This window comes from Phocoena sinus, chromosome 5 (assembly GCF_008692025.1).
Source record: "Phocoena sinus isolate mPhoSin1 chromosome 5, mPhoSin1.pri, whole genome shotgun sequence".
Lineage (NCBI taxonomy): Eukaryota > Metazoa > Chordata > Mammalia > Artiodactyla > Phocoenidae > Phocoena > Phocoena sinus.
The window spans coordinates 109,592,504-109,618,961 of record NC_045767.1 but is presented as its reverse complement, the minus strand read 5'-3'; the positions used below and the strand labels follow the sequence as shown (position 1 = coordinate 109,618,961).

Here is a 26,458-nt window from a genome sequence, read left to right as displayed (position 1 = left end):
TATAACGTATTACGTATCTGAAAGTTGCTAAGGGAGTCAATCTTAAAAGTTTTCACTACACGTAACACAAAAAAAATAACTGTGTGAAGTGATGGATGTGTTAACTAACCTTACTGTGGTAATCACTTCACAACATATACATATATCAAGTTATTAGATTGTACATCTTAAAAGTACACAATGTTCTATGTCAATTATATTACAATAAAGGTGGAAAAACAAAAAGCAAATATCAAAAAAATAAGTAAAAGTATGTTAAATACATACGAGGATTTTGTATCTTAACTGAAGAATCAGGATCTGGATGCTGTTTATGTATCACCTGAGTACAAATCTGTTCTATAAGAATCTACAGAAATGAAACAATAGATTTATTAGCATCATCACTGTATTAGCATCACTATTTATGAACTTTAAGTACAATACTAAACAACATTAAGTATACAGTCCAGTATTGTCATGCTAAATATTTCTTGCATTATATGGAATAAATAATTTCAACATTGTAACTCTACTTTTACTCGATTATAAAATGAGACATTGGGACTTCCCCGGTGGCACAGTGCTTAAGAATCTGCCTGCCAACGCAGGGGACATGGGTTCGAGCCCTGGGCCGGGAAGATCCCACATGCTGAGGTGTAACTAAGCCTGTGCACCACAACTACTGAGTCTGCACTCTAGAGCCCATGAGCCACAACTACTGAGGCCACATGCCACAATTACTGAAGCCCACACACCTAGACCCCATGCTCTGCAACAAGAGAAGCCACTGCAATAAGAAGCCTGCGCACCGCAACAAAGAGTAGGCCCCGCTTGCTGCAACTAGAGACAGCCCGCATGCAGCAACGAAGACCCAACGCGGCCAAAAATAAATAAATAAATATTTTTTTTAAAAAAGAGAGACATCAAACAGTCAATACAATGGAGAAAATACTTAAACAGAGATGTCCACACTGTTTAGAAATTCACCGAATAATAGATTTATTAAGATGCAGCCACATTTCCTTTATATAGCTAGTTTCAAAATCGTACATCAAACCTAAATGATCTTATTTCATCTAGACACTACCAACTCAATTATACAGCTATTTTCATAAGAAATTAGGAAGATTAAATTCTAACTACATTCCTACCTCAAATAGGACATTATATGTGGTCATTGTGATTAAATTTGTCTGAAGCATGAGTCTTTCAGCTAGCAATGAAAACAATCCATGTCCAAGCATGACTTCAGCTTTTCTTCTGCAATTACATAGAAAAAAGAAAATCAAATGCAGAGTTTTATTACTCACTATTTAGTACGCATGCTGATGAAGGAGACACAAAAATGTTTTTCACGTTATTAACAAATTCCAACTCAATAATGCCCCAATTTTCTTACACCTAGAACTTATAAGGCCACAAAATCTTTAATAGAGAAATACAAATACATAGCCACAATTAAAGTTTTAAAAAAATATGACTGGCTATGCCACAGCACAGCAAAAACTGTCACCAAAATCTTCAAAACAATTATTTATTAACTAGCTGCTTCTCTCCATTAGCCATGAGCTAAGCTCTACCTTAAATAATAATCTAAAGCCGACAAAGTAAAGTAGAAAAACAATGTGGAAGAAAAGGTAGAAGACATGCAAGAGAATTTTTAAACGAATACTGTAAAGATAAATATATCAATACTAAATTAAACTTCCAAGCAAAACTTTAGAAACTGAAGGATCACAAACTTAATTCTACCCCTGGGTTTATCAAATGTTTTCTGCAAATGACTGGATACTATATATTTTAGGTTTTGTGGACCATATGTTCTCTGTAGTAACAAATCAACACTGCTGTTATAATGTATAAACAGCCATAGATAATAAGCAAATAAATGATTGCGGCTGTGTTCCAATGAAACTTTATTTACAGTCAGCCAGCTGGATTCAAAATAAAGATTACAAGTTTACCAATACTTTTCTACCACCAAAATTGTTCATTTTGGACAAATTTGGTGGTGTCCATTTCTGGTATAAGGAACAATAGGTAGGACATGAATATCTGTATTCAGCTAAGACAAAAGGAAACATGGGAGTTTCAGTTTTTACTTACACATACAGCAGAACACAGTATGTGACAAATAACCAGGTTACTATGTTAGCTTTATAGTAAAAAGCAAATAATGATCAAGCCACCTGAAATGAAGTCCCGACCTAGATTTACCTAGAATTCAACTTATACAAATGTATTCTTACAATAAACAACAAAAAAGGAAAATTTAAATGAAAACATAAACCATATACTCCTGCTCCCTACTTCATTTTTAACGTGTAGAAATGGGATTAAATTTATATAGCATTTTATGAATAAAAATAAATAAAAGATAGACGAGGGGAACCACAGAACGTAAATACTATTCCCAAGATTTATAAAATAAATATGTAATATACAACAGTCCATTTTAGATTTCATGCATACTCACTTTGGGGCCAGGTGTTTTAAAAAATAGCCCATTGCCTTGAGAGCTTGTACTCTGATTCCTTCACTTGTTGATGCCATAAGTTTATAGATAACTCTGAATAAATAAAAATTAAAAACAAGTTACTATGAGTATATATTTCAAAAGTAAATACCTAAGATATACTCGTGTATATTTTTTCATATAGTCACATAATTTTAAACCTAACTTCAAGTAAGATATGGGTGAATTTAATATACATTTCTGACATTTAAAAACTTCTTTATCAACTACATGTTGTCTTCAAGAAACCACTTTAAATATAGACACAGGGGCTTCCCTGGTGGCGCAGTGGTTGAGAGTCTGCCTGCCGATGCGGGGGACACGGGTTCGTGCCCCGGTCTGGGAGGATCCCGCGTGCCGCGGAGCGGCCGGGCCCGTAAGCCATGGCCATTGAGCCTGCGCGTCCGGAGCCTGTGCTCCGCAACGGGAGAGGCCACAACAGTGAGAGGCCCACATACTAAAAAAAAAAAAAAAAAAAAAAAAAAATTTATAGACACATATAAAAAGTAAATGAATGGATAAAAATATACCATGTTAATTTAACACTAATCAAAAAGCAAGAACAGCTATATTAATTTCAGAAAGAGAAGACTTCAAAGTAAGGAAAGTTATCAGGGATAAAGAAGGGCATTACATCATGATAAAGGGGTCAATTCTCCAATATGACATAACAATCCTTAACATGTATGCACCTAATTATAGAGCCTAAAACTGTGTGGCAAAAACTGACAGAACTGCAAGGAGAAACAGATGAATCTATTATCATAGTTGGAGATTGCAAAACCCCTTTCTCAAAAATGGACAGATCCATGGGGCTTCCCTGGTGGCGCAGTGGTTGAGAGTCTGCCTGCCGATGCAGGGGACACGGGTTCGTGCCCCGGTCTGGGAGGATCCCACATGCCGCGGAGCGGCTGGGCCCGTGAGCCATGGCCGCTGGGCCTGCGCGTCCGGAGCCTGTCCTCCGCAACGGGAGGGGCCACAGCAGTGAGAGGCCCGCGTAACGCATAAAAAAAAAAAAACAAAAAAAAAAAATGGACAGATCCAGCAGGCAGAAAATCAGTAAGGACATAGTTAACCTCAAAAATACCATCAATCAACAGGATATAACTGACATCTATAGACTACTTCATTCTACAATAGTAGGATACACATTTTTCTCCAGCTCACATGGAACATTCACCAAGTAGACCACAGCCAGGGCCATAAAACACACATAATCAACAAATATAAAGACTGGAAATTATATAAAGTTTGCTCTCAGACCACAGTGGAATTAAATTAGAAATCAGCAACAGAAAGATAACTGAAAAACCCCCAAAATACTTGGAGATTAAACAACATACCTCTAAATAGCATGTGGGTCAAAGAAGAAATCTCAAAAAATTAAAAGTATTTTCAACAAAATGAAAATGAAAGGACTACTTATAAAAATCTCTGGAATGTTGCAAAAGCAGTGTTTATAGGAAATTTTATAGCACTGAATGCATATATTAGAAAAGAAGAAATATCTGAAATCAATAACATAAGTTTTCACTCTAGGACACCTGGAAGAGAAAATTCAATTCAAAGTAAGCAGGAGAAAACTAATAAGTATTAGAGTAGAAATCAATAAAATAGAAAATAAAAAATCAACAGAGAAAAATCAACAAAACCAAAAGCTGCTTCTTCAAAAAGATCAATAAAATCAGTAAGCTTCTATCCAAGCTAAGGAAAAAGAGAAAGGATGTAATTTACTAATATCAGAAATGAAAGCAGGGCTATCCCTACAGAGTATTAGTGCTACTGATGCTACCTGACTTCAAGACTTACTGTAAAGCTACAGTAATCAAGATAGTGTGGTACTGGTAAAAGAATACACAAATAGATCAACAGAGAGCCTAGAAATAGACCCACATAAATCTAGTCAACCAATCTTTGACAAAAGAGGAGCACAAGCAAGACAATTAACAAAGATATTCTTTTCAACAAATGATGCTGAAACAACAGGACATCCACATCCAACAAATGAATCTAGACACAGACTTTACACCCTTCATAAAAATTAACTCAAACGTGGATGGATCTAGAGACTGTCATACAGAGTGAAGTAAGTCAGAAAAAGAAAAACAGATATCGTATATTAACGCATATATGTGGAACCTAGAAAAAGGATACAGGTGAACCGGTTTGCAGGGCAGAAACTGAGACACAGATGTAGAGAACAAACGTATGGACACCAAGGGGGGAAAGCTGCAGGGGGTGGGGGTGGTGATGTACTGAACTGGGAGATTGGGATTGACATGTATACACTGATGGGTACAAAATGGATGACTAATAAGAACCTGCTGTATAAAAAAATAAATAAAATTAAATTTTAAAAAAATTAACTCAAAATGGACCTCAATGTAAAATGCAAAACCATAAAACTCCTAGAACACAACAGAGAAAACCTAAATGACCTTGGGTATGGTGATGTCTTTTTACTTACAATACCAAAGACATAATCCACAATAAAAATAAATGATTAGCTGGACTTCATTAAAATTAAAAACTGCTCTGCAAATGATTGTATCAAGAGAATTAGAAGACAAGGCATAGACTAAGAGAAAATACTTGCAAAGGAAACATCTGATAAAGCACTGTTATCCAAAATATGCAAAGAACTCTAAAACTCAACAATAAGAAAACAAACAACTGGATTTTTAAAAAAATAGGCCAAAGAACTTAATAGATACCTTGACTAACCAAGATGGAGTAAGGATAATACAGCCTTTCTATTTTGTGTATTAGAACCACAACTATAGAAAAAACACAAAAAGCAACCTCCAAAGTACTCCAAAGACTAAACAAAACTAGGTGCATTGGGGTAGGGGAGTTAATACTTGCAGATTACCCATTTCAGAGGTAAGAGTCTCAATTTTCAATTTTCTTTTGTAAATATGACCCATAAGTGGGTCCCTGTCTCAGAGTTCGTTTCTGTCAGAAGTTCAGGCAGCTAATATTCTGAGAAAAACTGTCCTTCTGGTTAGAGGAACTAAGAAAATGGGTCCTTATAGGGTAGAGAGAGTCATGAATAGGAGCAAACAGGAGAGAAGGATCATCAAAATCTGTGTAAAAACCTGCAAAAGCCCTAAACTGACCAAAGAGATGCAATGTATGGGGCAGACTCAGACCAGAATAATAATTTAACATTCTAAATTGAAAGAAGACCTGAATTATCACCCAATTCTCAGCCTAATCCCTGAGTAGTGCATGTATAAGAAAAACCCAAAGCAAGACAAGAGAGGTTTTAAAAATGAAGTGCCATCAGAACTACCATCCACAAAGGACAGGCAGAACTTGCAGTCTGACCCTTCTTGCTAAAATAAACCAAAGCAAAACAAATCAACATTTGTTAACAGATCATAACAAGTCCCAGAGTTGATTTTAAAAAAAAGATAACACAACATCCATGACAGATTAAAAAACACTTAATGTACAAAGAACAAAGAAAATGTGACAATTTCTCATGGGAAAACACAATGAACAGATGCTGATGGGATAGGCAATTCTTGCAATTATCCCACAAAGATTTTAAAGCTATTATAACTATGTTCCAGAAGATAAAAGTAAACACAGTCTAAGTGGATCAGAAAACAAAGTTCTCATCAAAAGAAAGTATAAAAATTAACTGTATTGAAATTATACAACTGAAATGTACAAGAGCTGAAATATTCATGAGATGGGCTCAACATCAAAATAGAAAAAACAAAGAAAAAGTTTATAAACTTGAAGATCAAGTTTATCATACATGTCAAATTTCTATATCAATAGAAAGTATCAAATCTGAAGAACAGAGACAAAAATGATTGAAATAAACTAAAAGGAAGCTGAGGGAGATGTGCATTAAGACCTCTAATATTCAAGCCACTAGAAATCCAAAATGAAAGAGAAAGATACACCTGAAACAAAAAAATATTTTAAAATAAGAGCATAAAACTCCTCAGACTTGGTGATAAAAACAAAGAAAATGAAATTTCAGGGAGTATGGTTGGGGAAGAACGAAAGAATGTGTCCTGAAAGCAAATATAAAAATCTAATATATTATATTTAGCAGAGAAAGATTTATCATAGGTTTCTTTTTCGAAATCATGGGAGGCCAACAGAGAGCGGGAAAATAGTATTGAAAGAACAAAAACTAGAAACAGAGAATTCTACATGCAGCAAAAATATCCTTGGGCAAAGGCCAAAGAAAAGCATTTTCAGAAGAAAAACTAAGAAATCATGTTTCCAGCAAAACTACTCAACAAGAAATGCTTCCTTCATGAATTAATCGTAAAAGAATTATAGATATCTGAATAAACATAAGTTTTTTCTCCTCTTAAATTCTTTAAACTACATATTACAAGTGAAATTAAAAATTATAACATTGTCTAGAGAGGCTTATGATACATTAGATACAAAAAGGAACAATGGTGGAGCTTAAAGGTATCAATATACTTGCAGTGGTTCTATATTTTATTTGAAGACACAGAATATTAACTCTAGGTATACTGTGAAATCTCTAAAGCAGCCAATAAAAATTTACACAAAGAGATAGATCCAAAACCTAATAGAAATTAATTTTCAAAGAATTCTAAAAGAATTCAAATACAAAGCAAAGGAAAAACAAAGGAAAAATTATACTGAGACAAATAAATAATAAAACACTAGATGCAAATAAAGCTATAATCAATAATTACATTAAAAGTAAATAGTCAAAACACAATGAAAAGACTAAGTGCCTCAGAGTACATTTTAAAAAATAAAACATCCAACTACACTGTGTGTATTAGTCATTGTTTTCTGTAGAAGAAGAACCAACAGATTGTGTATATATACAGAAAGAGACAGATATTTATTTTAAAGAACTGGCTCACACAACTATGGAGGCTAAGTCCAAAATCTGCAGGATAGACAAGTACTCTGGAGATTGAGGAAAACATAACCCAAGTCCAAAGGCATTGTGTTGGTAGAATTCCTTTTTATTTTATTAATGCCTTCAACTGATTTGATAGGCCCACCCACATTATAGATGGTAACCTGCTTTACTCAAGGTCTGCCAACTTAAATGTTGACCACATTCAAAAAATGATTTCACAAAAATATCCAGGATAATGTCTGACCAAATATCAAGGAACTACGGCCCAGCCAGTTGACACAAAATTATCCATCACACTGTGTACATTAAGAAATTCAATTAACTATAAGGATATAGATAAATTAAAATGGAAAAAAAAGATATACTATGCAAACACAGAGCAAAAGAAAGCTGGATTAGCCATATAAATACCAAACTAAGTAGATTTCAGATCAAGAAACATTTCCAGGTGGAAAAAAAGGAAAAAACATAATTATAAAAGCATTAATTCCCCAACAAGGCATAAAGATCCTCAATATAGATATACTTAATATCTGACTTAAAATACCTGAAGCAAAAAATGATAACACAAAGAAAGAAAAAAAAGCATATTTATAGTCAGAGATTTCAATAATCGTATCTCAATAAATGACAGAACAAGTAGACAAAGAAGCAGTAATGGCACAGAAGATTTGAAAAACGGTATCAACCAACTTGACAAGCCTACTTGACATTTATAGAACCCTCCATCCAACTAAACAACATCAAAATACATGTACTTTTCTGGTGTGCATGGAACATTTACCCAGATATACCATATGCTGGACCATAAAGCAAGTCTCAATAAATTTTAAAGGATTCAAGTCATACAAAGATCCTCATAGACCAAAACGAAATTAAATTAAAATTCAAACAGGGACTTCCCTGGTGGTCCAGTGGCTAAGACTCCACGCTCCCAATGCACAGGGCTAGGGTTCGATCCTCTGTCAGGGAATTAGATCCCACATGCCACAACTAAGAGTTTGCATGCCGCAACTAAGACCATATGCAGCCAAATAAATAAATAAATATTTTTTTAAAAAAAGAAAAGAATCCCATGGCCAAGTTAGCATAGGAAGCCCAGGGATTAATGATTAAAAAAAAAAATTAAAATTCAAACATAAAAAGATCTCTGGAATATACTTCTAAATAACACATGGATAAAACAAGAAATGAAAAGAAAAAAGTATTTCAAACTGAATAAAAATGACATTAAACTGAAAGTGCTTAGGAAGAAATTTAAAGCACTAAATACCTATATTCAAAAAGAAGAAAGATATCAAAACAGTGACAATGAATAAATTTGATTAAACTCTAGCCAGATTGATTTGGAAAAAAGAAAGAAGAAAAAGTATTAGTGTCAGAAATGAGAGAGGTAAAATCACCACAGGCTTCTCAGATATTTAAATGAAAATAAAGGAACAACTTTATATCAATAAATTTGACAGTTTAAATGAAACAGACAATTCCTTGATAGACAGAAACTTACCAATACTTATCAAAGAATAAACGGATAACCTAAACAGCCCTATATCTATTAAGATAATTGAATTTGTAGCTAAAAACTCCCTACAAAGAAAATTCCACTCCTAGCTAACTTCACTGGTAACTTTTAGCAAACACTTAAAGAATAAATAATAATAATTCCATACAAACTCTTCAAGAAAATTAAAGAGTAGGGAATATTTCCCAAATCATTCTATGAGGTCAGCACTTACTCTGGCACTTAAATCAGCAGACTTTGAATATAACAAATTACCCTTCATAATGTGGGTGCCTCATCCTAACAGTTGAAGGCTTTAATAGAAAAAAAGAAAGGACCTCCCTAGAGGAAGAGGGAATACTGCCAGCAGACTGCCTTTGGACTCAAACTGCAACATCAACTCTTATCTGGGTCTCCACCTGCCAGCCTGCAAATTTTGGAGGCTTCCACAATCACATCAGCCAATTCCTTAACATAAATCTCAATATCCCTCCCTCCGTCCGTCCCTCCCTCTCTCTCTCTCTCTCTCTCCCTCCCTCTCTCTCAGGCATACGCACACACACCCATACACACACCCTTTTGGTTCTGTTTCTCTGCGAATCTCTGAAAATACACTCCTTAAGTATAATGTATAAAGTCATCTTCTATCTTACAGAGAATAAGTACTGAAAGGTAACAAATAAAAACTTTGTAATAGAGGATTGATATGGGAAATTTATTATAACTAAATCAGTAAATTAGTTACTGTAGCTGATCATCCAGCAAAGTAGCTGCTAAACTTTTGTAGCCCAAAAACCTTCTCATTAAACGAAAGATTTAAAAAAAAAGTATTTTCTTTCGTTACGATGATTGTTGCAGACTGAATGTGTGCTCCTCAATTCACATGTTAAAGCCCTAAGCCCCGCAGTGGCCGTATTTGGAGATGGGGCCTATAAGAAATCAATTAAGATTGAATGAGGTCATAAGGGCGGGTCCCTGATTCGACAGGATCAGCGTCCTTATAAAAAAAAAAAAGACTAAAGAGCTTGCTCTCTCTCTCTTTCTGTTCGTGCACACACACAAAAAATCATGTGAACACACAACAAGAAGGTGGCTGTGTACAACCCAAAGGGGAAGCCCTCACCAGACATCAACCCTGCTGGCACCTTGATCTTGGGCTTACAGTCTCCAGGACTATGGGAAAACAAATTTCTGGTGTTTAAGCCACCTGCTCTAGGGTATTTTGTTAAGGCAGCCCGAGAGGACTAATACAATGATGATTTGGGATTGGGGTTGGAAGAGGTTATGTTTTAAAGGGAAGTTAGAGATCATCTCTCGGATCACAATTGAATATTTTTGTTTTAGGACCTAAAGATAAGTCTTCTGAAGAATTCGACCTTACAATAGCAGTATAATAGCACTAACCATACAAAATACTGGAATGATTTGCCTGATCTGTCCTCACATACTAAATAGTAGTAACACAGCCTCTATATTTAAAGATTTTTTCAAAAAACGTAAGACATGAAATAAAAAGCTCTTATATCTTAAATCATTTTATAAGATCCAGTAATAATTTTCATATCTAAGAATTTGTCATTTCCAAACTGATCTCTTCTATTAAATATATTAAAATTCTTGAAATGTTAAACTCTTACCGTAACCCATTCCTTTGGTCAAAAGCAGGTATCATAGAATTAGGATGTTCTGACATTAATGCAACAAGCAGCTGTAGGACATCCATTAGATTGTCATCCTAAAATTATTTTAGAATTTTTTTAAATAAAGAAAAACAACTTATTTGGACAATGACTATTTCTCAAACAATGAATTTTAACTTAAAAAAAAATAAGTAGACAGCTATACGAATCCACTCTTTTTAAGCAAACATTCTTTACATACGCATGTTCACCTGCATAACTCAAAATACACAACACCAAATAGTCAAATAATTTCTTAATCAAAGATATAAAATGTCTCTTATATTGTATCAAGATTTCCTAAAATATATTCCATTGATATAACAGATACTGATTTACAGATTTTTTTTTTTTTTAAAGGAAGGATTATACGGCAAGAAACTGGGCAGTGGGGAGGAAGGACAGGTTGTTCTTTTTATTACAGCAAGACATATTGAAGCTTTAATATGCTAATAGATGTTGTGATATGCTGGTAGTGCTGGGGACAACATACTGTGTATCACTTTCTAAACTTATTTAACTAGGACCACTGTGCACTAAGCCTCTCAAGATACTAGTTCTGAAAGAAGACCTTTTGGGAAATGATAACTGGATAGTTTTCTTATATTATCTGTTGTTAGTATTAAAGATATAGATGATCAATAAATGCTTATTGTGTCAACATGCTACTGTGTATGGTATAATTTGATAACATTTGCATAAGAGCACAGTAGTAAACACATGTGAGTACTGAAATCTAAAAATTTCAGGAAAATCCTTTACAACCTCTGTTGCATATCATTAGGGCCTACTTGGGCATTATAAATCCAAAGACTAAAGGGAAGCAGCAGTTAGTCACCTCTATGGTACCCTGCCTCCAGGTTTCCATTCACTGCTTTTGAACTTTTGCTGTGGAAGCTACTTGAATATTTAATTTTCAATATGCTAAGTAAATGGTCTAGAAGTAGGGCACTGAGCCTTTGGAAAACTGTTATTTGAAGGACCTGAAAAATCCCTGATTTAATAGTTTCAGACAAAACAGATCACTGTGACTTCCAGTTTCTCCCTTATGAAATATTTTGGTCCCTAAGGGTCAAGAAAATCTAAAAATAAAATAGAATATCCTACTCAAGAAGAAAAAGAAATCACAATCATTAATGTTTGAGTCAAATATGATCCAATCAGGAAATTTAACCCATTCTTTTCTGCCCCAATTAACAAAGATAGGTCCAAACCATATCTCTCATCTATTAATGATTTTAAAAGGCACTATATCATGCTGTAACAAATATGTGAACTCAGAAAAAATGAATTATAACACAGGAATGTAAATTATCATATACATGCTGTGCTTTATATGAAATTAATTTCAGATTCTACTTATTTAAAACATGTTTAATCAGATTATTTATTTGGACTATATCTGGCATATATTACATTTTTGCAATGCTAAAAAATAAAGGAAAAAACTCCAGACATTTCAACCTATTTATTTTCAACCTCCTTTTCAACCATATAATTTTAACTCAACCATAAATGAGTTGTTTGACTTAACGGTATTTGATTATACAAAACCAGTGGGAAGACTTATGAATTTAAAAGTCCAATCATTTTTTAGTCATTTTCATTATCTATTTTTCCATTTCTTACAGTGGTTCCTGGAAATAAACTGAAAGTATTCTTTGGTATAGTTTATTACTAGGTCAATGAGATCTAATTTTAACACTTTTTAAAAGCCTTTCATGATTATTCGCAAAGGCATCTTGTGGTAATAAAGAATATTTAAATGAAGATTGCTAACATTTAGTTCCTAGATACTAAATACTCTCCATTATAGTTACATCATTAATGAAAGATTTCTTCAACTATTTTACTTTTAAAAACACGCATCATGCAACTTCAAAAAATAAAATCCCAACATATAAAATTCAAATGTTACCTCATGCATAGTGAGTAGATAATTAAGAATGGCCTGTAGCTCATCTTCCTTTACTCCAGAATCCTTTAAAAACGTAAGACAAATATCTTATGCTTACATATATAAAACTTTTTTGAAAACGGAAATTATACACACAGATTTCTCAACTTGGTGAGTTGCTATAAATATAAAAAGATATGTAATATAAAAATCTAAATTTAAAATAAAATTTTGGGGAAGCACTAAAGACATGCAGTATGCAACACAGTGTAGAAGTCAAAAGAGATCAGACATCAGTATCCTGTTTTTGGCACCTTATATGATAACCTATCTAGTAAAGCTTCAGAATCCTGACATAAGAAAAATAATAATTAAAAACAAGTAAAAGGGTATTACTCAACACCTATCACTCCTCTAAATACAGAAGACAATTTTTCTGTTTATTTTTTTCTATTAAATTTGGACAGTAAAATGAATAGTTTCTAAAATTACCAAGTTAAAATGTCAGGTACTAAAAATTGAGTAGTAATTTCACTGGGAAAAATACTGCACTTTTAAATATGAATGCATTATGAAAATTTTCAAACTACTGTATTATTAATCATAAAACAAAGCTGAAATCTCAAAAATGAACAATAAGAACTAGGAAACAAAACACACTAGGAAAGAATAGAAACAGACAATTTAAAGGTTAAATTTTTTAATAAATGGAAATAAGATATCTGACTCTGAAAGATATACTAACAGTTAGGTCCATTTACCATAACATTATGTGACAGCTAATAAAGCATTAAATTGTAAAGAATAAGAAATAAAATGATATAGGAAAATACTGAATAAAACACTGGCAACAAATATATTTATATATTGGCATCTTATAAAACCAAAACACCATCCTTAAAAATAATATTAAATTTTACTTTACTGATAGTAGAATGAAATGGGACAAAATGTAATCATTTCTATCTGGTACATTTATATAGGAAAATTATTTTTCAAAATCTGAATGTCAGGTACAAGGAATCTCTAAAATTGAAACCTCCTTGAGGAGCTCTGTTGACTACTGTATCACCAGTTCTAAGAATAGTAGAAGTAATGGAAACTCAGTAAATATTTGCTGAATGGAAAAATGAATACACCTGAACTCCAATATAAATTCATATAATACATATTACGATTATCAATTTCCAATTCTGCATTAATGTTTATCAATTATATGCCTACAGAGAAAAAACAAACAAGGAAATAAATATCTTTAAAAGTTTTTTCCACTGTGTAAACCTATTAATAGAGCAAAGAGTAAACAAACCAAGATTGTATTTTATGTGAAATTTTAAGTTCAATACACACATGCTATAGGGTAAGAAATATGAACTCACCTTCATCACTAATTGCTTAATGAACATCAACAAGAACGCTCGTAGAGAAAGCATTTCTTTTTGATTAGGTCGTGGTCCATCTTTTAAAAAGACAAACACATACACAGACACTGAGTATTTCAAAAACCTCAAAGTTAAGTATAAAATTCTCATTCCCAATAGTTTTTCCACCTATTTATAAGAAACATAAGGTCAGTTTCCTGAAGAGTTTAATGCCTCTAGAAGGACGAGCATTCAATCTCACGTGCAATTGTATATACAATGCTCCAAATGTACAAAATGGGTTATGTAGAAACTACAATGAAAATGTTTGTTTTTGGGTAAGGTCAAAGGAATTTTAAAACATAAAAATGAGGTAACAAGTTTATACTTAGTTTTAAAAGACTCTCTTGGAATGTTACTATGGTAACATAAGTTTATAAAGAAAAAAGCAAAAGAAAATCTAAACTTTATATGTGAATTTACTATGAAAAAACTTTTTTCTATTGAGACCACTGTATAAGCTAATACAAAAGGCTCAAAGTATACCTCAACACAGTATTGTTCATGAAGAAGGGAAACATTGTGTTGACCTCCTCTGACATCTCCTCCTCTTCTTGAGAAAGTGCTTGGTCACACATGGCTCACATTAAAGTCAATTTTCATGTCTCAAACATACAATTCCCAAGTAGAAAGCTTGTAGAAAGCTTTTGAAACCAAACACCCATTGTCCTAAGATCCTAATTTAACTACTTGTCTGCCTCATATTTTCTGCAATTTTCCCCCCACTAATCACTATTTACAGCTAGCTCCTGGACCACCAAAGCATAGGACCACCATTACCTTGAACAGATCAATTAAAATAGGAAGAAAATTGTTTAAAATTTGTTCCACATGACAATTCCTAGACAAAGAATAGGTTACAGAGTTACAATACAATCGCAAAGTTTGTCCAGCTCTCTCACTTGAAGTATAAGACTTTCCCAAGGTCACTAATCAGTTATAAAATCAAGGCCAGAATATAATACTAACACCTAGGACAGTACATGACACACCTACAGCACCATGAAATAATCAGCAGGAAATTATAGCCTAGTTCTAGATCTGCCACAACCTCTCCAGCTTAAACAGATCATGTAACTTCCATATGTCCTCATAGCTTTCTAAATTATAGCTAGCATATTGTCTGAGAATAAATCGAGTTTATTTTGAAAGGGATAGAAAAAGTATTATACAAATATGAAACCTCGTCTTTGTAAATCATTGAACAACCAAAGCCTTTGAGTAAAATCAGAATGTATGTTGTTAGACTCTCCAGCATCTATTTCCTGATTTCAAGCAACAGCTCTCAATTTTTTTTTTTTTTTTTGCGGTACGCGGGCCTCTCACGTGCAGGCTCAGCGGCCATGGCTCACGGGCCCAGCCGCTCCGCGGCACGTGGGATCCTCCCGGACCAGGGCACGAACCCGCGTCCCCTGCATCAGCAGGCAGACTCTCAACCACTGCGCCACCAGGGAAGCCCAGCTCTCAATTTTTATAAAGGGATTGAACCCATCTTCACACTCACACCATGTGTTTTGGAGGTAAGAAGGGCCTCCATGCCTGGGCAATCTGAAGAATACCTGCCACACAGATGGACAAACGAGCCAACGAGCAACAAAGAGACTAAAAGGAACTTGTGCTGGAAATGCTCAATACAGGCAGATGCTCTTTTGCTGGATTTAAATTTGTGAGGGTGTGAAGGCAGAGTGGTTGTCTGCCACTCTAAAAAGAGAGAGATTATATGAAAAAAGCCAACACAGAAGAACTGGGAAATTGAGGGAGACAAACTGGGTCCAAAGGCTGTATTTTGAACCCCTGTACCAAGTCCTACTGAAACTACCAGTTTATATGAGCTGGTTAACCCTCTTTTATGATATAAGCCAATTTGAAGCAGGTTTGGCAATACTTAAAACCAAAAGAGCCACCATTTGTGAAACTTTTTATTATGACCCCTTCCAAGAACTACTGACATGATCAATGAACACTATCCTTCCAGTAATTTCGTCCTGATTATATAGGAAAATAATTACTGAAATTCTGTAGTTTCATTATATTATTTATTAGAAGCAGATACTCCTGGAAAAAATCTCCATCTCCCAAACAACACTGTTGTCAATGATTCTCATTGGGATAACTAGACTCAACATCAATACCAGTGGCTAATATAGAATTTCTTCTCATTCTCAATGCCTTAAAAATCATCCTAGTCATATTTGCCCTCAAACAACTCATACTAGCAAAAGTACCATTCTTCTACAAAAGTAGCGAGTTATTAACCTCTGGCAACCACGATTTAGGACAAACTATTAAAATTATCAACGAGATTTAAAATTTTACCATGATGAGATTTAGGAAAACTTCCAGAAGAGTGTAATAGTATTGGGAAAGACAGAAAGAGACAGAAAGAGAGAGAGAAAGAAAAGAAAAGAAAGAAAGAAAAAGAAAATCCTGATTTGCCATATATATATATAATGTAATATACAGAGATGATATACCTAATCCTTTTGGGGTGATACCACTCCGATCCTGAGGATTCACTGCCCAATAGTAGTACTTCAGTGTATGCATGATGAGAAGCACTGTTCCAACTCTCCGAATGGCATTATATATGTTGACTGTACCAATGAATTCCGTAGACAGATAAGTATAGAGTGTCAACTGAACCTAGAGAATCAAAATGAAGAGCTCAAATCAAAGAAGCTGACCAGCATTTTACCTCTGTTTCCAGGAATACCCTCAGCTGCTCTACTTGGACCATACTTGTTCCAAAAAGCAAGCTGTTTAGCTTGATAATAACATTCATGTTAACAGATAACACATATCCACTGACACATACAAGCACACATACTCCTTATAAAATAAAAGCAGGCAAATGCTTCCTATACAGTAGCACTATAAAGTAAACACCCCCAAATATATCAAATTTTTGCAGCACTATTCCATGGAAAAAACTGGTTTCTATTTAGCAATCAGCAATTATTCATGAACTTACGTAACTTCTTTAGAACAAACCTACTACTTATGCTATGTATAGTTGTTTTCAAAAGCTAGAAATTGTCTTTGTTTTAGAGAAAATTGTCTCTGTTTTAGAGAAAATTAGCAGCTGGAATAACTCAAAAGAAAAAAAAAAGAAGTAGAAGTAACAAAAAAAGTAAGAAAAGTCAAAAGAAAGAAAATCATATAAAAATATGTAAAGCCTACCTTAAGAAATATTTATTAGAAAAATAGGATTCTGTTATAACAGCTTATTACTACAAAGACTGTAATTATAAAATTATAGTCTCTAAAATTCAAAAACAATTATACTTTAGTACTCATAATAGCACAAAATAAGGACCACTTTTGGTCTACTTTCATATCAAAATCAAGAATACTTTATAAACTAAACAATACTAAGTACGGTATTAAATTTGGCCAAAACCCACGCTACCCCTGATCATTCACAACTGAACATTTATGTTACCTTCCCAGACACTGAGGGCATTTTCATTTTTAACCCTGAAAGATAAAAATTAGTTGTGTATCTTCCACATGCCCTATAAACAATCAAGGTTAAATAATTAGGGAGTCAATCAGTAATCATACATGGTAAAGAGTGGCAGATTCTGAACCACTTAAAATTGAGGCTTGGAAGATGCTTGTAGTTTAGAAAACCACAAATATGCTATAATCCATATAACATTACTTTGATGTAGCCACTGCTGTTCAAATAGCTAGGCCCAGCTTACTTGTCACTGAGGATACATAGCACTTTCTACGACATGGTTCAAATTCTTAACCATGCTGTTTCAGTCATGCAGAAAATATTTACCTCCACCTCTATGTGCAGCACTGTATTATTGAAAATACAGTGGCACAGACACTGTCCCTCAGTAGCTGAAAATCTAATGGAGGATATAAAAAATACACAAATTTAAGTGGAAAAATAAAAGGTAATAAAGACACCTCACCTACTGAAACATAAGAAAGGTCATGTGGCAATAAGCAAGTGCCATACAGCTATTAAATACTATTAATTCAGAGGCCAGAGAAATTATTTTAGGGTAAGCTAAAACAGTCAAGAAAAGTTTCACTAATAAAGGCAGTATTAAGGTAGCCTTTGAAGATGAGTAGAACAATAGGTAGACAGAACAAAAGAGGAAATTTCAAACAGGGAAAACGGTGGATCATACAAAAAGTTTCGCCAATTCTAGAACAACCATCCTCATTCTTGACTGTGCATTAAAATACCTGAAAAACATTTTTAAAATACCGATGTCTGGGTCCTGTCCCAGACCAATTAAATTAGAATCTAGGGTGGAGGGAGTGGGATTCTGGTTTTGTTTTGTTTTGTTTGAAAAAAAACAAAAAGCCTCTCCCAACTAATTCTATAGACAGCCAAGATTAAGAACCACTGCTCTAGGATAACCTTCTGTACCCACCTAGACATTGAGGACAAGTGAGTTTTTCACAAAGAAAGCCTAGAAAGAATTGGCGTGAAGACCTAATGCTTTATTCTGAAAACAACGAGAAACCATTACAAGTTTGGAGGCTAAGAAATGATCTGATGAGAGTGATATGTTAAAAGCATAATGGAATTCTGGCAAAGAATGATAAATTAAGATATGGAAAAGTGGAGAAAGTCAGTCTACCGAGAATGATACTATAGTTAAAGAAAAATGAACAGGATTTAACAGCAACATATTGGAGACCTCAAGATTATTCATATTCTACTTATGAATAAACCTTTCCTCTTTCACTCTTTATATAATCTAATAACCACACAAATTACACACTAACATCTGTCTTTCCCATTACACCTAAATTCTATGAGGGCAGGAATCAGATCTGTCTTGCTCACCACTGTATCCACAGTGCCCAGCATAAAGCAGCCACTCAGCAAATGAAAGACTGCTACCTACAAGAAAATTCATCTCTCTTGTTAGGTCATTTCAAAGCCTGTCTCTGAGCAGATCAAACTTAAATAGATATTATAAATGACTGTGAGCACCCTTTTCCAAAAGCAAAGATTGATTCATACAATCATACCCTCCTCAACTTTGGTAACCAGAGGTGAATTTACCATGAAGCTAATGAAGCTTAAACTTCATGCCCACTCATCTAGACATGTTCCTTCCAAGACCCTAAACCTAATTTTGCATGCAGTATGTTGTATTCTTTTTCTTAAAAAGCTCCTTCCTCCCCCAAACTGTATGACCTTCAGGTCAAAATAAACTTTGCATCTGCCGTTTGTTATAACTACCTTTATAATAAAATTACATATAACCCCTCATGGATACACAAAGCAGGAGGTTGAAACAAAAGTTAACTTTAACATTACCAAATCAACTGCAAATTCTGAAGAGGAAATTAAAGAAAATTATTAACAAGGAAAAGGTTAAGAAATAGAGTGTAATAATATGATGGACTTAAGGAAACGATACAATGAAAATTTTTAAATATTCCCCTACAAGTAAGTATCTCATAAGAAGAGGCTTTTTGACCGCTTCAAAAGAGGCCCAAAGCCTTACAAATAGGCTGCTTAGTAAGACAAAGAAGTGTTTAGTAAAGGTTTAAAAAGTAACTTGAAACAATCCTTGAAAAGAAATAAGACTGAGGGTCATAGAAGAGAAAAAGGTCAAATTTGAACCCAGAGATAAAAAGCTACAACCTCCAGCTGCCTCCTTTGATTATTTCCAAATGGCAATCAGAGTCAGCAGCTGTTTTTCTCCTTAACATTTGAAAAGAGCAGCTGAAACTAAGATACTATGACTCCAGAAAAGCAGAAAAGTCTGCAGACATTTTTTTCTGACAACTAGAGTAAGTATGTGTTATTCCAACCTGAACGATGGTAAACGCTTGCAAGTGAACCAAAAGAGAGAGGGGGAGAGGGGAAATCAAATTTTTAGGATAACTTAATAGAACATTAGGATTTATCAAAGGTTTTATTTATATATTTTATCACAAATTCACTTATGTTCACTTAATGTAATTGATTTGCTGTTACAGTACTAAATAAATTACTGTGTAAAATATAACTGTATTTAATAATTTGAATTAATGTGAAATTAAAGTGATTAAATGTGAACTGTATATCATGGAAGCCTTCAAGAAACGGTGACATTTCAGCTGTTCCTGTAAGGATTAAACTCAAGAGCTCATCAAGTTGGTGGAAGGAATATGTGTGTATAAGAGGGAGAGAGAGCACAGTGAGTATGTATTTATATATATGTATGCATACATACATATGGATACATAGATATATATGTATGTATATTTGCAATAGAACAGAGCTACAGTTGATAGGAAACATTATATTTACACTGGAACTATCCAACTTTGGTTTAGTAAGTATAAATCAAAGTCTCTCTCAAATAAAATTTTATTTAACAACAGAAAATAAAGACTATAGCTTTTTTAAAAAAGAAATACTGATATTGCTTTAGGAAGGGAGGGAAAAAATACTGACTTGCAAAAGTATATTTAGTCAAAAAATGCATTCCACTGAAATCTTACATAATAGCATGTAAAAGGATAAAAGAAAATCCTCGTAATTATCACTCTTCTCAAGTACAAAAACTTACTGAACATATTAGCACAAAATCAATATATGTATTACCTTGGCTGGGGTATGAATCCATATAGCTGGGTTAAGAAGAATGTGATCACACAATTGTTTGAGTAGGGGCATCCCATTCTGCAGATTACTCAGATATTTTGAAAATGCAAGGCAAAGTTCAAGTACTGCTCTGCTGACATGGGATTTGGAAGACTGCAGAGGAAGATATTTCAAAGGTCACTACCAACACAAAGCAAGGTAAGTAAATTAAAGACTGTCAATACCAGAAAAAAGTAGGTCCACAAATTATATGCTCAAAGTTAAAGATGCCATGAGACTCAATACCACAGTCCTCTAATAAAGCAGTGGGGGCAAGTTAAAACAACAAAAGGTTATTTTAATTTAGGTGATTTTATATAACCAAGGAGACACACTTGCAGACAGAATTTCTCAACCACTTAGGAGACTAAGTTTCATGGCCTGCAAATTAAGAATCAAAAATGTAACGCATTTGATACTTTACCTTTTCAAGACTATATCCTATTACCAAAAAGCCCTTGCAGGCAAGCATCTGCTCTTGCATAGCAATTGAGTTCTTCAACAGCTCCATGATAAAAGCCAGCAAAGTTGAACTGGAATAAGAAAAAAGACATTGGTTTGAAAAAGCATATTCTATTTTTAAAAAGGGGGGGAGGGGGGGTTAAATAGATGCAGTCTTTCATCCATCTTAATAAAAAGTTTCTATTCCAAGGAAATTGACACTCTACTAAAACTGCCTCCAACATTATTTTAGGACTAAAATTTAATGGAAGATTAGGATTTATTACTCAAATATTTAGTTCATGTCCTTTATCACAAATATATTAATAAATGAATCACTTAGAAACAATATGAAAAACATGCATGAAATAGAGCAAAATTAGGAATGTCCAAAAACAAGTAATAAAATGACTAACATAAGTATATTAAAGCCCTGAAGAATGGATGTAACTTAGATGAGCAAGTGTATTCAATTTTGGAGGGTTAGAGGCCAAATAGAAGGAAAAGATGTGGAGCAAACAGACTAGGATAGATAGCCTCCAAATGTGTTAGGGCTCCAAACTGGCCTAATTTGAACAGAGCATAGGGTTCATAAAGGGGAAAATAAGAAAGTAAAGCTGTAGACAAACTGAAGTACTTGAATAATAATTTAAGAATTTTGTGCATTATCCCAACAGAAAAATCGTAAAGTAGTAAGATTACAGCCATGCTCCCAACCTCACAACTTGTAGATACTCAAAATGGAATGGAATAAGGTTGGCTGTTAGTCCTTCTCAAAAGTCTTGACAGAGTCCCACAAAGAAAGGGAGAACAGCCAACCTCCTCTACAAAAGTACTTTTAACTGTCAGCAATTCCAATAATGGTGAAAAGTTAATAAAAAAAAAAGAAACTGAGCCCTGTTATAAAGGTTTTAGACCAGGATGAAAAAAAATTTTATGAAGTAGCAACATGTCAAGAATAATATTATTTAAAAATTTTTAAATGTAGTCAATACTAGCTTTGATACATAATTCCTTTTAAAAAAAAGTCATTCCATTGCCTAAAAATAATCTGGAAAAATTATTACATCATTAAATATATACATTGGTAGTAAACCTCAAGTCGCACATAAAAGTAGAAATTAGAAAGAGAATTTCAAAAAAGGAGAACGAAAAACATTAAAATCACTCAAATAAACATAATTACTTTATTATAAATAGATTCACTAAATTATACAGCCATGAAAAATTCATTTAGACACCCTTTCCAACATTGTAATAACTTGTCCTAGAATTCATGTCTCTTCCTTTTCTACACTCAACACTACAACAAAGGAGACAAAGGTGCCAAATTTATGATCTAATTTTTAAAAACCATATCACTTATTATGTAACATAATCAAAAATTTTTAGATTTCAATTACTTACTAGCAATCAATAATAATTAAATATGGAAAGATGAATTACCATAAGAAATCACTACTGCATAACCATTTAAAATATTTTAAAACTATATTTTAGACAAAAATACATACATTTCTGATAAATCTATTATCACTATGTCTAACTTTATTTGAAAATAACATTATTGGGACTTCCCTGGTGGCGCAGTGGTTAAGAATCCACCTGCCAATGCAGGTGACACGGGTTCAAGCCCTGGTCTGGGAAGATCCCACATGCCGTGGAGCAACTAAGCCCACGTGCCACAACTACTGAAGCCAACTCATCCAGAGCCCATGCTCCGTAACAAAGAGAAGCCACCGCAATTAGAAGCCCACGCACCACAACAAAGAGTAGCCTCCACTTGCCGCAACTAGAGAAAGCCTGCGCCCAGCAACCAAGACCCAACGCAGCCATAAAATAATTATTTTTAAAAACATTATTATGTTTTTTTAGAGCTTCCATACTTCCTACTGATAAAGAACTTTAATATTATTATTATTGAACTGAATTTATAATCATTATAGTTCAAAAATTTCTTTATATTCTCTTTTAACCCTACAACAAATTTTAAAGTTTGAAAAAAATATTGTGTAGCTCAACAGTGATGAAAATAACTCTCACATCAAATGAAAGAAAAAACAAAAGCACTCACCATACAGTCAAGTCAACTTCATCAGATAAATACTGCCTATAATCCAACTGTGCAAAAAGTGGAAACAGCACTTGTACTCCTCCAATTGAATGCATGGCACTTTGGATGGAATGTGTTAAAACCGCCTTCACATCCTTGTAAAACAAAAAAACACAGTAAAGATTCCAATGATTCTTTTCCAAAACAATTCAAAATGAAACGTAACAAGAACAATAAAATGTTACATTACATGTCAGAAGCTACCAAATACAACTCAATAATACATCAAAATTTACCATTAAAAATATTCTTAAAATATTACCACTAGTACCTGGAGCATGAGTGCATGTGGTGAATGAACAAAAATTGAAGGGCTGTCCTTAGGGGATGATTCGAGGCAAAGCTGGGCATCTGTGGCGCGTGGATTGTATGTGAATGCAATGGCACTAGAGAGTTTGCCATCGTACAATAAAAGTTTGTGATGCTCAGCAAGGAACAGGTCACTTTCTGCTTTAAATTTAAATGTACCCTAAGAATTAATAAAAAGTAGAACAGTTAAGATAGGTCACAAAAAGAAAAATTAACTACAAATCACCAGAAATATAAAAATTTAAGTAGAACACTGATCATTTTCCTAACAATGTTAATTAAGAGAAGCCTTGCATGCTTAGTTACCTCTAAAGTAGACTGAATTTATTTTAAAGATATAATGGAAATCAAGTCAACTTGACATTAAAACCTTACATTTAAAAAAATGTAAAATTAATATCCTACACAGCATGTTTTGTTTTTTTTTATTGTATTGTCTTTTTTTTAATTTTGGTAAAAAGAACATAATATAACATTTACCATCTTAAACATTTTTAAGTGTACAGTGCAGTCTTGTTAACTACAGCACACTATTGTACAACAAATCTCTAGAACTTTTGTCTCATGAAATTGAAATTCCCGTTGAATAACAACTCATTTCCACTTCCCCCTGTACGCTGGCAAACATCATTCTACTTTATGATTCCATGAGTTTGACTACCTTATATAACTCACACGAGGAGAGTCACAGAGTATTTGTCATTTTGTGACTGGTATAACATCCTTAAGATTCACCCATGCTGTAGGATGTGTCAGGGGTTTTTTTCTTTTTTAAAGCTGAATAATATTCCATTGTAAATACATACCACATTTTCTTTATTCATCCATCCATAGACAATTAGGTTTCTTTGACCTCTTATCTATTGTGAATAATGCTGCAATGAACAGGGGTGTACAAACAGCTCTTTCATATCCTGCTTTCAGTTCTTTTGGATATATACATAGAAGTAAGATTGCTCAATCGTGGTAATTCTATTTTTTATTTCTTGAAGAATCACCATATTGTTTTCCATAGAGGCTGCACCATTTTACATTCCCACCAACATTGCATAAGGGTACCAATTTCTCCACACACCCTAAACCACACTTATTTTTATTTAATAATGGTCACATTAATGGGTGTAAGATGATTATCTACTGTGGTTCTGATTTACATTTCTCTGATGGCTAGTGACTGAGCATTTTTTCATATGCCTGTCACACATTTATATATTATCTTTGGAAAAAATTCTATTCAAGTCCTTTGCCCACTTTTTGTTTTGTTTTGTTTTTGTGGTACACGGGCCTCTCACTGTTGTGGCCTCTCCCGTTGTGGAGCACAGGCTCCGGATGCACAGGCTCAGTGGCCATGGCTCACAGGCCCAGCTGCTCTGCTGCACGTGGGATCTTCCCGAACCGGGTCACGAACCCGTGTCCCCTGCATCGGCAGGCAGACTCTCAACCACTGCGCCACCAGGGAAGCCCCTTTGCCCAGTTTTTAAATGAGCTGGGTTTGTTGTTCTTGTTGTTGAGTTGTAGGAGTTCATCATATACTCTGGATATTATTAACACTTTATCAGATATTTGGTTTAAAATATTGTCTCCCATTTCATGGGTTGCCTTTTTACACTGTTCCTTGATGCACAAGAATTTCAATGCACAAAAGATTTTAAGCTTGATGAAGTCTCATTTCATTGTCTATTTCTGTCTTTGTTTCCTATTTTTTTCGGTGTCATATCCAAGAAATCATTGCCAAACTCAATGTCATGAAGCTCTTCATGTGTTTTCATGCAGAAATCTTATGTGTAGGTCTTATGTTTAAGTCTTTATTTTGAGTTAATTTTAATGTATGGAAGGTAAGGATCCAACTTCATTCTTTTCCATGTGGTTATCCATTTTTTAAAACACCATGTGCTTAAGAGATTAAATTTATTTATTTATTTACTTATTTATTTATTTTTGACTGTGTTGGGTCTTCATTGCTGCACACGGGCTTTCTCTAGTCGCAGCGAGCAGGGGCTACTCTTTGTTGCAGTGTGCTGGCTTCTCATTGCAGTGGCTTCTCTTGTTGCAGAGCACAGGCTCTAGGCATGTAGGCTTCAGTAGTTGTGGCACGCAGGCTCAGTAGTTGTGGCTTGCGGGCTTAGTTGCTCCGCGGCATGCAGAATCTTCCCAAACCAGGGCTCGAACCCGTGTCCCCTGCACTGGCAGGCAGATTCTTTACCACTGCGCCACCACGGAAGTCCTGCTTAAGAGATTAATCTTTCCCCACTGCATGGTTTTGCATCCTTATAGAAGATCATTTCACCGTAAATACAAGGATTCATTTCTGGACTCTATTCTGTTCCATTAGTCTATGTATCTCTCTTTAAGCAAGTACCATAATGTTTTGATTACTGTAGCTTTGTAATATGTTTGAAATCCTGAAGTGTGAGACCTCTAAATTTGCTATTCTTTTTCAGAGTGTTTTGGCTATTCAGGGACCCTTGAGATTCCATGTAAATTTTAGGGTGGATTTTTCATTACTGTAAAAAGAAGCCATTGGGACATTGATAGGAATTACACTGAATCTGTAGATCACTTTGGGTAGCATGCATTTTTAACAATTTTAAGTCCTTCAGTCCATGAACACAAGATATCTTCCTATTTATTTGTGTCTTCTTTAATTCTTTCAGCTATATTTTACACTTTTCACTCACTGTACAAGTCTTCTGCCCCCTTGGTTAAGTTTATTCCTAAGTATTGCTTTTTATGCTATTATAAATGGAATTACTGTCTTATTTTCCTTTTCGGATTGTTCACTGATAGTATGTAGAAATACAACTGATTTTTGTTGCATATGATGTTGGCTGTGGGCTTTTCATATATGGTCTTATCATTTTGAAGGAGTTTCCTTTTATTTGTAATTTGTTGAGTGTTTTTATTATTAAAGGGTGTTGAATTTTGTCAAATACTTTCTCTGCATCTATTGAGATGATCATGTCGTTTTTGTCCTTCACTCTGTTAATGTGGCATATTACATTGATTTTTTTTCATATGTTGAACCAGCTTTACATTTCAGTAATAAATCCCAGTTGGTCATAGGGTATGACGCTTCTAATGTGCTCTTGAATTTGGTTTCCTACA

At 34.1% G+C, this 26,458-nt stretch overlaps 1 protein-coding gene across 2 annotated transcripts in view; it reads right to left on the bottom strand.

Annotated features, from left to right (window-relative positions):
- The window catches only part of LRBA (LPS responsive beige-like anchor protein), a 753,999-nt gene that overhangs the window by 604,173 nt on the left and 123,368 nt on the right, over positions 1–26,458 (bottom strand). For both annotated transcript variants that reach the window (XM_032633582.1, XM_032633583.1), the window contains exons 10-20: positions 23,316–23,513; positions 23,006–23,139; positions 20,915–21,023; positions 20,452–20,604; positions 16,349–16,517; positions 13,833–13,912; positions 12,475–12,537; positions 10,515–10,612; positions 2,459–2,551; positions 1,134–1,242; positions 268–349 (exon numbers count right to left, since the gene is read on the bottom strand). In XM_032633582.1, coding sequence (XP_032489473.1) covers positions 268–349; positions 1,134–1,242; positions 2,459–2,551; positions 10,515–10,612; positions 12,475–12,537; positions 13,833–13,912; positions 16,349–16,517; positions 20,452–20,604; positions 20,915–21,023; positions 23,006–23,139; positions 23,316–23,513 — 1,288 coding nt within the window. The remainder of the gene's footprint in view (positions 1–267; positions 350–1,133; positions 1,243–2,458; positions 2,552–10,514; positions 10,613–12,474; positions 12,538–13,832; positions 13,913–16,348; positions 16,518–20,451; positions 20,605–20,914; positions 21,024–23,005; positions 23,140–23,315; positions 23,514–26,458) is intronic.